At 44.0% G+C, this 12,907-nt stretch overlaps 1 protein-coding gene across 3 annotated transcripts in view; it reads right to left on the bottom strand.

Annotated features, from left to right (window-relative positions):
* Positions 1 to 6,777: 6,777 nt before the first annotated feature.
* The window catches only part of loxl2b (lysyl oxidase-like 2b), a 57,213-nt gene continuing 51,083 nt past the window's right edge, over positions 6,778 to 12,907 (bottom strand). For all 3 annotated transcript variants that reach the window (XM_038304342.1, XM_038304353.1, XM_038304360.1), the window contains exons 10-14: positions 11,025 to 11,265; positions 10,820 to 10,935; positions 8,165 to 8,301; positions 7,973 to 8,084; positions 6,778 to 7,264 (exon numbers count right to left, since the gene is read on the bottom strand). In XM_038304342.1, the coding sequence (XP_038160270.1) occupies positions 7,194 to 7,264; positions 7,973 to 8,084; positions 8,165 to 8,301; positions 10,820 to 10,935; positions 11,025 to 11,265 (677 nt within the window). In that variant the 3' untranslated portion in view covers positions 6,778 to 7,193. The remainder of the gene's footprint in view (positions 7,265 to 7,972; positions 8,085 to 8,164; positions 8,302 to 10,819; positions 10,936 to 11,024; positions 11,266 to 12,907) is intronic.

Genomic DNA, 12,907 nt, shown 5'->3' with positions numbered 1-12,907 from the left:
GTTTCCGCTGAGAGAACAGTGTTGCCTTTGTGTTTCCTTCTGAACAGCGCTGGAGCTGCAGGCCCATAAACCCACCTCAGCACCACGTCAGGCTCATCACCACAGGATCAAGTTACTTCAGAGCTCTCCAGCTATTAAACAGGCTCTTAAATCCAACTGGCTGCACTGCTCCAATTACTCCATTCCACTTGATCTGGGTACCAGTGCACCTCGTTTCACAAGAGTGTAGTTTGACCAATTTGTGCGTGTTCCACCTCGTTACAGAATTGGCTTGTATATTAAAACCTCCAGTAACCTTAACCTGAACCCTTGTTTTCTGAGCCTGCAGTCCCGACCTCCAGACAGTCCACCTCTGTTCCCTGGGAGGTTTTATTGGATTCCAATGTTCATCTAATGTTGCCAAAGTGCACTTGTACATTCTTATTACCCTCCGAGGGATCTTTAATCATCATAATTGCCAACTTAGTAAGAAAACTTGAGGAATATAATGACTTGATAAATCCTGCAAAGGATTTCTACTTGGCAGTGTGTGCAGGTACCAACCAGGATCTGGATCCAGTTTCTTAGCAGGCATCTATTTTTTTTATTTTATTCAATGGCCATGGACTCCTAGTTGCTCTTGTATTAGTATGTGTTGCTCTTCTGAGGTTCAATAGAACAGTTTAATCCAGATTCTATTCACACAGATTAAAATCAACTAATTTACTCAGCAAAACGTTTACCACGTTGTCACAATGAGGTATTGTGTGTAGACCAGGGACTGGTCCTCCAGCAGTTCATCAAAAGCTAGGAACCCAAAACATGGTCCTAGATCTTGGCCCACTGGTCACCAACCGTCCACGTATTTAACAGATTTTCATTGCTTATCGATACACCAGCTGAGAAGCCTCCTGTGGTATTTGGCAGATCCATAGTCAGAAATGTGGCATTAGGGGCGGGGGGGGGGGGGGGGGGGGGGGGGGGGGGGGGGTTTCCCCCGGGGGGGGGGGGGGGGGGGGGCCCCGTTCTTTCCTTTGGGGGGGGGGGGGGGGGGGGGCTTGTCCGGGGGGGGGGGGGGGGGGATAACGCCGGGGGGGGGGGGGGGGGGGGGGGGGGGGGGGGGGTTGGGGGGGGGGGGGGGGGGGGGGGGGGGGGGGGGGGGGGGGGGGGGGGGGGGGGGGGGGGGGGCCGGGGGGGGGGGGGGGGGGGGGGGGGGGGGCGAGGGGGGGGGGGGGGGGGGGGGGGGGGGGGGGGGGGGGGGGCGGGGGGGGGGGGGGGGGGGGGGGGGGGGTTTTTTTTGGTTTTTGGCCGGGGGGGGGGGGGGGGGGGGGGGGGGGGGGGGAAAAAAAGGGGGGGGGGGGGGGGGAAAAAAGGGGGGGGGGGGGGGGGGGGGGGGGGGGGGGGGGGGGGGAAATTTAAAAAGGGGGGGGGGGGGGGGGGGGGGGGGGGGGGCCCTTGAGGGGCCGCTTTGCCCTAGGGCCCCCCCAAAGTTTCTAGATTGCCCCTTTATTAGAGAACCCGGGACCATATTAAATGTTTGCCCCCGGGGGGCCAGAAAAGGGCAAAATCAAATCCCCTAAACCGAAACTGCTGGGGGTAAAGGATAAGGTTTTTAAATACAGTTTAAGATTTCCTTGGTTAGTTTGCCCCTTTTGTATCTATGCTTCTTTTTCTATGTCTGCTTCTGTCTCCTTGAACCCCAGTGGGCCTCAGCAGATGGCCGCTCACACTGAGCCTGGTTCTGCTGGAGGTTTCTTCCTGTTCAAAGGGAGTTTTTCCTCTCCACTGTCGCTACAAGCATGCTTAGTGTGAGGGATTGCTGAAGAGTCAATGAGTCGATGCAATCAACTGGTTTTCCTTAGATAGAAAACTTTGAATCAATCTGACTGGATGATCTGGTGAACTGGAAAGTGACCTGAGATGACATGATGTGAATTGGAGCTATAGAAATAAACTGAATAGAATTTAATTGAATTGAACTGGAACGCTAAAACAAAATCTGCCAGAGCAGCAGGTATATACCTTAGTTATCCATGTGTGTGGAAGGAAAAACCTACAGTGATTCCACAATATTCTTCAGGCGTGTTCATATCTGTAGCTGCAGCTTAGTAATTAGTGTGTGAGTAAATGAGTGTGGGAACATCTGGAACCAAACTCCCGTATAATACTGAGTGGCAGTGGGAGGTTTTTTTTTTCCTGCTTTCTTTTGACACTTAAAAAAAGCTGAACTGAAGGGAGCAACTTGTTCCTGTAAAAAAAACTGACAAATAGCACAGAAAAAATACCTGTGTGCAAACATGAAGTCTGTTACAAGCTTAATTTAAAGCTTTGTTGTAATTATGGTTAAAAGCCACTAGAGGTCAGTGTTGCATCATTATTAAGCTTCATTTTGATCTTTTTATGTTTCCCTTATCATCAGTTTTACTGACACAATGTTTAATCCACATCATTAATTTCATCTTTATTTATATGATTTTTGTCTCTTTAAGAACCAAGATTTTATTTACAAGAGACACCAGTTTGATAAAAACCAACAGAATTATAAGGACAAAAAAAAACACACATAAATGTATTTTTTTAATCCATTTTCGTGTCTATTTATGCTGATCTCTTTCTAACTGGTCAAGCTGGTTTTCTAAAGTGGTTACCAGCTTGGCTTTTGGCCGATTCCTTAAGCTTAAATATCTGATAAAAAAAATGTTAGAGGAACAAAAGGCAGTGGAGGATTCATCAATATAAAATTCTGATACCGTATATGTTTTAACCATTTTCCCCAGTTAAACATTTAACAGGAATAGTTAAAGATACAATCATTTATTCTCACGCTATTCTTACGTTACAAAACAAAGCAGTGAATAATTAGATCATTAAAAAAGGCATTTATTTGGTGTTATTTTATTTAAAATTGAGGAAAGCCTTTTTACAGACTCCTCTGGTTCCAGCCGTAAAGTCTCTCTGGATGTCCTCCACCCTCTCCAGCTCCACATCAGTCAGATGGGAGGAAGATGATCTCTAAACGTTCAAACTTAATTCTCGTTCTGTTTCTCGTGTGGAATATGGGCTGGTCTTTGACTGGGCCGTTCTAAAACATGAACTTCTTTTGATCTAAACCATTTAGGGTCATTATCCTCCTGCAAGCTGAACCTCTGTCACTTCTTTCTGCAGTAAATATCTGTCCTCCTCACCAACACTCCCCAGCACCTCCAAACCATGAGGTTTAAAGATGGCCTAACAGGTGTCCTGTTGACAGATGCAATCACCTCAGCTGAGGATGTTGCTGCGGTTCCTCTACTGCATGAAAAATTCAACGTTTGTAATATTAGTTTAAAACCTGATTCTGCTTCAAATGTCTTACCTGCTGTTGGATTCATAAATCCAAGCACTAAGCTCACTTAGCTGATTGCTCCTTCCTGTGTTTCCAAAAAGGCCAAAGTAAATAACCCAGTCCTTCTTTTCACTGTAGACAAGCCATGATCTGCTTATCTGTTCTCCATTTTTCATTTGGATGAAATAATAGCTGCATGAATCATGACAGCAGACAAGATAGAGGAGAGCAGGAGGCGGGGTTACCGATCTACTCGCTCTGGAGAGCAGAGTTCGCTGCTTTTAGATGTTGTCTCCAAAGTCTCCAGTAGCAGAAAAAAGTCTCTAGATTTGGCGCTAGGAGCTTTTTAGAAATCAAAGTGCTAGAGGGGTCTGAAAAGTGGCTAAATATAGCGACTAAAGCGCTAAGTTGGCAACACTGCTCTTTGCATGGTTTGTTTTCAAATGGTTTGCTGCTGTCTGTTTGGACCTTTCTGAACATGTGCAGCAAATGGACTGATCCAATATGGTGGACACTGAAAGGAAGGAAGTTGGGGCCATAGAGAACTGCCTAGTGGTAATTCCCTGGGAGTGACGTGTTATTATATTTGGACAAAAATGGCGGCTGCCAGAAAATTATTACTTCATTAAATCACAGCAAACATATTTGTTTTCAGGTATAAATAATGATCCATTGATTATTTCTTGCTGACCGGACTTTGGCCTCCAGAGAACATCTGGATGGAGGATCAAACTCAACAACAAGGTGAGCTGGTTTCCACTGAGTGTGAAGATGGTTTATTGATGAACTAAATGGATGTTTGTGGCTTTAATGTGACAAGATAAAGACGCATGGCTATTTGCTAGATATTTTTTTTATTATAGATCAAATCAAAAAGCATGTAGGTTAAATTCAAGTCCACTGTTTGTTTACATACTGCAGCTGTTCGACCTGTGTCCTCAGAAAACAGAGGACCAGATCCATAGCACCATGAAAGAAGTACAAATAAACTGAATTCACACACAATAAAATACAGAGGAGTAAAAACAGGAAATACAGTCCCATCAACAATGACCCAATCAAACGTCTGGAAGTGATGCTTCAGGTAGGAAGCTTCTTCCTTCAGCCAGTATTTCTGTTAGTGAGGCTCTGCAGGGTTCATACTGGCCCCACAGCCCTGCTGCTGCTGCTGCTTTACATTAAATCCAAGGAATGAGCCCCATCAGTTCCCCTGATTGATTGATTTCCACCAATCATCTCATTTTCTGACATCCACAGAGACGCCGTCCAATAGGAAGTAAAGACAGGAAGCCCAGTTAGATTGGCGACGTCAAACCAGCGTAAGGTGGAAGAATCAGTTCAGCTTTTTCCCCTGAGGTTGAAATTTAGTTTCTACAGTCCCAGAGACACCTGACCTCAGTGTCCAAGATGGCCGACAAACAATATGGAAGAGTAGAAGATACAGAAAGAAACAGCCACACTTCTGATGGTGGGTGTCTTAAAAAAAGGACTAAACGCACAAAGAGTTTTATAAAAATGTTTCACAATGTTTGTCGTTCTGAAACGTATGAGATTACAAAAAAAGTAAAAAAAAAACAATGAGCTGGACTTTGTTTCCAAGTTTGAAGACATTTCGCTTCCCGTCCAGGAAGCTTTTTCAATTCAAATGTCAGAAATAGCGTTGAGTTGGTTTTATCCTGTAGCCTTGATTTGGTTTTGACTATTTCTGACATTTTGAGTTTAAAAAGCTTCCTGTATGAGAAGCGAAACATCTTTAAACTTTTAAACAAAGTCCAGTCGTTTGTTTTTTTACTTTTATTGGAATGATGACCTGGATGACTGGGAATCATCCCCAGCATGTTGCATGACATGGCACAGGTCGGCCAGTAGATGGCACAGTAGAGAGTTTCCCTCTGCAGTGGATCGTACCATCAGCTCATCCCCAAAACCAGAGACACATCCACGGCTATGGAAGACCAACTCTGCCATATTTAAAAATAAATACAGAAATAAATGCTCAATAAATATATAAGCATACAAATAATTGCCACTAAAAATACAATAAACAAATAAATTAAATTATACAGTGAGACATAAATATATAACTCTTTTAATTAGCTTCTTTATTTATTTGCCTTTGTAATATTTACCTTATTTATTTTTTTTGTCCTTTATAATCTTCAACTTTATTTTTTAATTACTTATATTTTTAAGTATTTATTTATGTGCATGTTATAATATTTTTGTCTGTTTTATTCTTCCTTTGTATTTTTTTATCCTCGTTATTTCTTCACCGCTATATCAGGGTTCCCGCGGGTCCTTAAAAAGTCTTAAAAAGTCTTGAATTTAACTCGCCTTATGCTGTAGGAACCCTGTTTTTATTTCTGTGTATTTTTGGTGTCAATTAATTGTATGCTTATTTATTTATTGAGCATTTATTTATTTTTGTATTTATTTTTAAATGTGGCAGCGTTGGTCGATTTGACTTTGTAAAATAGACCTAAATTACATTTTTTGCCTTCCTAAAAACAGTAAGCGTACTAAACTATAATGTGTTAAAGGTTTCCTTAGAAAACACTGTAAATGCATTAAATTAAAATAAATGCTAACCACTCTGCCGTCACTTTGAGCTCCTTCCATCACGCAGAGACACAGACTTCCTTGTGCTAAAAAAAATGTGTGCAGAAATCTTTAGAGCGATTCAGGAGCTGAACAAGTTGTAAATGTCACCCGGTCTGTTCTGCATTAGATGGAAGATAATAAAGTTTTTTCTATTCTAAAATCCTTTCTGTTTTATCCCTCTGTTCCCGATCTGCGCAGGAAATCAGGTCCTACGCTACGTTCCGGTGGCTAACTTTTTCAGCTTTGAATTTAAACATAAATCTGGTCTTTTTAGACTTTCATGTTTTCCTTTCATGTCAACATTATGATATATGGTGCGTAATCTGAAGTAACGGTAGAGAAGCAATAATGGAGAAAATGGAAAAAGCATCAAATTGTGTCAGAAGTGTCAAAAAAATATTTTAAAGATGTAGTTTAACATTCTGTAGTGATTTAAGGATAGAAATAAGTACTATTAGAACCATAATTACTTTATTTATGGTGACCTGGATGAATATCTTCATGCTCATGAGCTGATGGTACGGATCATGCTTCCAGTGCTCTGTCAGAACAGCATCCCCACAGTCAATATGCATGTGCAAGACGTCAGATTTATGTTTCCCTTTAGTTTTGTAAGAAAAATACACTTTAAACTACCTCGACGGGTGCGTATCCCTTTAGTCATGTATAAAAAAAGACAATGGAAGTTCAGATCACCATACGCTACAAAAAAACACCAAAAAATAAGTAATTAAATAGTTTTTTGTACAAATCTAAAGGGATACACTAAAATTAAGGTATTTTAACGTCTATTTTTATACAAAAGTAAAGGAATAAACTAAAGGGATGAACGGGTATGCTGGTCTGACACCGGCACGGATCGTGCTTCCGGCACGGATCGGGTAGTGACATCACTTCTTCTTCTCTGAAACCTGGTTCTGTTTTTTTCTTCTGCAGGATAAACAAACCAAAACGGCTCTACAGGTTGGGCTTAAAGTGCTACACCTCTAATTTTTACCGGAGTTCCTTCAAATAGCTGGAGGTCCCAATTAATGTAAACGTCCTGCAGTCACAGACCTGCATGCAGATCGGCCTTCCTTTGAGCATCACAGGGAGTTTGGAAGAGTTCAGAAAGTTCCTGCTGCATCAGCTGGAACTAACGAGGTAATCAAGAGGATAGGAAGGAAGATACTGATTAGAGGATCCATTCAGGGGACAGGAAGACCAATCCAGCACAGATGGAAAGGATAGGGGTCGGTAGGACTCTTCGCTTTGGAGGGGATTGCTTCTGGACTCCACTCCTTTATTTTTACCTGTGGGTCACCTGGTTATTTATGAGGCCTGGGAACGTCGTCTCTGTTTCAGAGCTCAGTGAGCCGTCTGCAGGAAGAGCAACAAAAAAGTTGATTTTATAACAAAATAAGAATATATCGATTGCTGAATGAAGTTAATAGTTTATAAAAACTAAAGATCAAAGTGACTAATGTTGATATAAAACCAGCTGAGTTTTAGGAAATGTGCTAAATTTCAGGCTTTCTGTGTAAAATAACTGATTTTATAATTGTTTTGTTAGTAAATAAAGCCCTTTTGTTCATTATTATTCACCACACATTAATCACTAAAGTCTAAATAAGATATAAAGTGCTCTAAAATATCCAAATAATCAATAAACCTGCCTGAGTTTTAGTTGAATCTGTTTAAACTGAGCTGGAAAGAAAAGCACTGTAAAAACGATCTAAAAAGAAGTTAAAAATTCTTATATTAAGTGTTTTTACCCTTAATTTGAGTAGTTTGCCAATGAAATGAGTGTTTTTAGTCTTAAAATAAGATAATTAGATGAAATGCACTTGAAATAAGATAATGCAATTGCGTTTTCTTATTTTAAATCTAAATTGTCTCGTTCCATTGGCAAAATGTCTCTTTTATCTCCTCAATCCAAGAACAAATGCACTTATTTTAAGAAAAAATGACTTATCTAGATTTTGATTTTTTCCAGTGAAATGAATCGACATCTTCTGCGAGCGTTTACTTCTGTCTAAACTCCATTGGTTTCATTTTTAAAGAGGACACCAGCCAAAGCCGTCTCACCATTATGGCAGCCGTACATCCAGACGCGATGACCGTCGTACCGACAGCGGCACTTGGTGATGTTGTTGGTGTAGTCGGATTCTGGCACCTCGTTATTGGGGTTTATAACAATCTGTGAAAGGACAGACATGGATGAGCCGAAAACAAAAGAACAGGTCGCATCACCGATGGGGAAGGAGAAACGGAGATGACCTGGAAGATGTAATCTCCGGGTTTGACGTCAGTGATGTCGACCCACTGACAGTCGATGTCGTGTCTGTAGGTATCCCAGCAGCCCACAGTGATGCCCTGCTCTCCAAAGTTAGCACATTCATACTGCTTTTCAATACCTACAGACATAAAGGAGGAAAGATTCACCACAATGCTTGGTGCTCCAGGTCAGAGTGAGAAAATGAATACAGTCTGGAAGCGTTTGTTCCTAAACATCGTTAGATGTTAAAGGCACACTATGCAACATTTTTAAGTTAATTAATGTGTTCCATAACGTTTTGGATGATTAAATGAGTCATTTCATGTTGAACAAAGGTATTCTCGGCCGCCCTGGTGGTCTGTGGGGGAAATACTGCACTTGCAATTGCAGGAGCACCGACCCGCACCCACAGGCTCAGAAGTCTCGCGAGAGTCGGTCTTGCTTTACGGCGAGAACTGCTACACCCCCCAGTTAAAAGCATGCTCGTTGCTAGCACAGTGGCGATCTTTGTGCATTTATGCTACGTTCACATCGGACGCAGCAAAAGCGGCAAAATGGCGTCTGCTGCTTCATTTTTGCTGCTTGTACCAGTTAGTTCTGACGCGCGGCTGAAGCAGCTTTGCTGCTCTGGCTGCGCGGTGCAAAAGTGTGTCTGACGCGCGTTGGGCGGAGCTTCACTATCCTTTCTCTGCCTTGCAGCTATATTTGCTGTGATCAGTGGGAATAAAGTAGTTTTAATATGTGTTTAAGTGAGAAAATACACCTGAAAACGTAATCAGTGCCGTCAGTTCATTCAGATTATTATCCTGCCTTCAATATTTTTTCTGTCGGAGCCGCTCAGACCCCCACATACCAGCGGTGCGCCGACAGTAGGAATCCCTTCATCAGCAGCCTCTGGCCGGGTCGCCTCCTCGCGGTTTACCGCGGCGGCTGGTAGGTGTTTTTCATCTAAATAATCCAAACTGCAGCCAGCAGGATAATAAAAGCCAACATATTCTGCCGGCAGATTTCTGCATTTTAAGTTAATTTAGGCGTCAATAAACTGTTTAAGAGGAGTGATCACTGTGCTCTGATCATCGGCGCTGTGTCTCTCTCCCTGCCAGCTCCAAGATCAGCTTCTCTGATTGGTTGACGCGGCGCGTCGAGCAGCAAAAATTCAATGTTTCCATCTCGAGCAGCAGCGCGTTTGCGGCGCGTCAGATGCTTAAACGCGCTCGCTGAATCAGCTGCTCAGACGCGCTGCGCCTGCTGCTCAAAACGCGCCGCGCGTCAACCATTGACTTTGCATGTAAACTCGCTGCTTCTGTCGCGCCAGCTGCGGTGTGAACGCAGCATTAGTCATTCGTTGCGTTCGCCTGTCTGCTAAGCTCAAAACAACCGCGCCTGGCTTGACGGAGAAACCAGGAGATCAGCTGTGCATATTTACGACAGTGCACTTTTACTTTCGCCCTCTGGGGGGAGCCTCGCTGGAAAATCAACACCGGTTGCATAGTGTACCTTTAAAACAGCTCCTTTTTTCTTATGGCATCATTGTTAAAAACTCTCCATCCTGAGCTATTTTCTGCATTTATGCTGCTATAGGCTTAGACTGCTGGAGGACCGTCAGGGATTTACCTCCTCACCAATAGCTGTTGTAAACAGGCCTTTTCTGTCTTTTTAAAAATTGAGTATTTGGGAGAAGGTTTAAGTCTGTCTTTATTAATGTAGCTTTAAGAACTTATTTTTTCTTTGTCCTCACTTTCTTTTTCTTTTAGGTCACCTGGTCAGGTGTTGCCATGGAGCAGTGCTGACAAGGACCTGGTGTTTCCAATCAGCCTCATAAGGGAACTCCACACTGACTGAGAGGGAGGGGAGATGTTTTGGCTTTTGTTTGGATTTGGAGTATTGTTTAGCTTCAATTTGTTTAAATTAGTTGCATTTTTTTTTTCCGCTAGAGGTTTAATTTAGTTGATTGCTTCCTAAATAGAAAATGTAAATGTTGTGAAAGTTTGCACCCCTTTTTATTAGAGATGGTACAGGCTGATGTTTTAGAAATCTGGGTTGTTTTCTTTTTACTCTGTGCTTCTGCTATGACTGAAGAAAGTGGAACCGCTGCGCCTCTGCTTTGAAATCCCACAAGGTTTCTGCCTCCGTCTGCAAATGTTACATTTGGAGTCAGAAGTGGGATTCAGCGATTGAGGTCCAGAAAAACACCATTAGACGTTTCTCCTTGGCTCTACCTTTCTTACACCTCATCCAAAATACTTTTATCCTGAGCTATCTCTATAGTTCTGCTGCTATAGGCTTAGACTGCTGGAGGACATAGGGACCATCTGGTCTGTTCCTGTTTGGCTGTGACTCCATCCTGGAGAGAAATATCAGCTGTGCTGCTGCCATCAACACCTTTGTTTCTAGATGTTGGAGCTTGGCCTGTTTTCCAGTGTAGTCCTGTTTCCCTGACTGTGACTAACTGGATGTGCTCTCTTCATCCTCTGACATGGGAGCTGGCTCGGAGCTCGTCTGCCTGGCTGTGTGTTTCCTGGACGGGGCCGCCTGTGGAGCTGGTTGACAGTTGCCTTTTGTATCTTAAGATGCCGTGAGATGATATTTGTTGGGAATTGGCGCTATAGAAATAAACTGAACATAAATGAATAAAAAAAAACAGCTGTGAGGTTCACCTTCATCACACTCTGAATCCTCCAGGCAGAAACTTGCTTTGTGTCCTTCTGCCACTCTGGTTCCATTCAGGCTCAGCAGGTCATAGGTGGTAAACACATCCATGCTGTGATAATGCCTGCAACCATCCACACAGACGTTACAGAGCTCACGTTTACACAGAACTCAGCAGAACATCGTCGTGTCCTTTAAACTATGCGTACAGACCTGTGACAGTCATGCCACACCCACAGGTGTTTTGGAGCGTTGGGCTGGAAGTCGGACTGGCCGTTGTTGTGAATCTGAGAGGAGAAGCGCAGCAGGCGTCGGTACGAGTTGGCCGGCGTCTGGGCGGAGTTGGAGGCCAGGCAGTTCTCCTCATAGGCGCACTGCAGCAAGACCATGAGCCGGTCCTCCATGTAGGTGGTCTGCTCCACCACCTGAGGGTTCAGCACCAGGTCAGGAGCGGCTAATGGATGAAAAACAGAGAGCAAACAAAGAAAATTAACCTTTTCTGTTCAAACGGGATCAGAGGAACGAAGGAGCTTCAGTTTGGAGGAAGAACCTCTCTGACGCATTTTCTTTATTAGTCTCCTTCCTGCAGGGACCTTCAGCTAACACATGGGATGGTGTTTGTTTCCATAACCATTTGATTTAATGTACACTACTCAAAAAAATATTAAAGGAACACTTTTTAATCAGAGTATAGAATCAAGTTAATTAAACTTCTGGGATATTGATTTGGTCAGGTAAGTAGCAGAGGGGGTTGTTAATTAGTTTCAGCTGCCTTGGTGTTAATTAAATTACCAACAGGTGAACTAGAGGGGCAACAACGAGACGACCATCCAAACAGGAATGGTTTTACAGGTGGAGGCCGCTGACATTTTTTCCCCTCCTCATCTTTTCTGGCTCTTTTTCACCAGTTTTGCATTTGGCTACGGTCACTGTCACTACTGTTAGCATGAGGCGCTACCTGGACCCTACAGAGGTTGCACAGGCAGTCCAACTCCTCCAGGATGGCGCATCAATACGTTCCATTGCCTGAAGGTTTGCTGTGTCTCCCAGCACAATCTCAAGAGCATGGAGGAGATTCCAGGAGACAGGCAGTTACTCCAGGAGAGCTGGACAGGGCCGTAGAAGGTCTACAACCCATCAGCAGGACCGCTATCCTCTGTGTAAGGAGGTGCAGGAGGAGCACTGCCAGAGCCCTACAAAATGACCTCCAGCAGGCCACTGGTGTGAATGTCTCTGACCAAACAATCAGAAACAGAATTCATGAGGGTGGCCTGAGGGCCCCATGTCCTCCTGTGCTCACTGCCCGGCACCGTGGAGCTCCATTGGCATTTCCACAGAACACCAGAATTGGCAAATCCCCCACTGGCGCCCTGTGCTTTTCACAGATGAGAGCAGGTTCACCCTGAGCACATGTGACAGACGTGAAAGGGTCTGGAGAAGCAGTGGAGAACGTTCTGCTGCCTGTTACATCGTTCAGCATGACCGGTTTGGTGGGGGGTCAGTGATGGTCTGGGGAGGCATATCGCACAGACCTATAAAGGCTAGACAACACCACCCTGACTGCCATTAGGTATCGGGATGAAATCCTTGCACCCATTGTCAGACCCTATGCTGGTGCAGGGGGTCCTGGGTTCCTCCTGGTGCACGACAATGCCCGGCCTCATGTGGCGAGAGTCTGCAGGCAGTTCCTGGAGGATGAAGGAATTGATATCATTGATTGCCCCCCCCACGCTCGCCTGACCTAAATCCAATAGAACACCTCTGGGACATTATGTTTCCATCCATCTGACGCCGCCAGGCTGCACCTCAGACTGTCCAGGAGCTCAGTGATGCCCTGGTCCAGATCTGGGAGGAGATACCCCAGGACGCCATCCGTCGTCTCATTAGGAGCATGCCCCCTCCTTGTCAAGCATGCATTCACGAACGTGGGGGGGGCATACAAATTACTGAATACCATTTTGAGTTGCTGCAATGAAATTTCAGCAAAATGGATTAGCCTGCTGCATCATTTTTTCACCGTAATTTTTGGGGTGTATTTGAATTCAGCCCTCTGTAGGTTGATCATTTTCATTTCCATCAAATGATGCGGCATCCTT

This window comes from Cyprinodon tularosa, unplaced genomic scaffold (assembly GCF_016077235.1).
Source record: "Cyprinodon tularosa strain WSP-4 unplaced genomic scaffold, ASM1607723v1 ctg1140, whole genome shotgun sequence".
NCBI classification, from domain to species: domain Eukaryota; kingdom Metazoa; phylum Chordata; class Actinopteri; order Cyprinodontiformes; family Cyprinodontidae; genus Cyprinodon; species Cyprinodon tularosa.
This window is presented reverse-complemented; position numbering and strand designations above follow the sequence as displayed.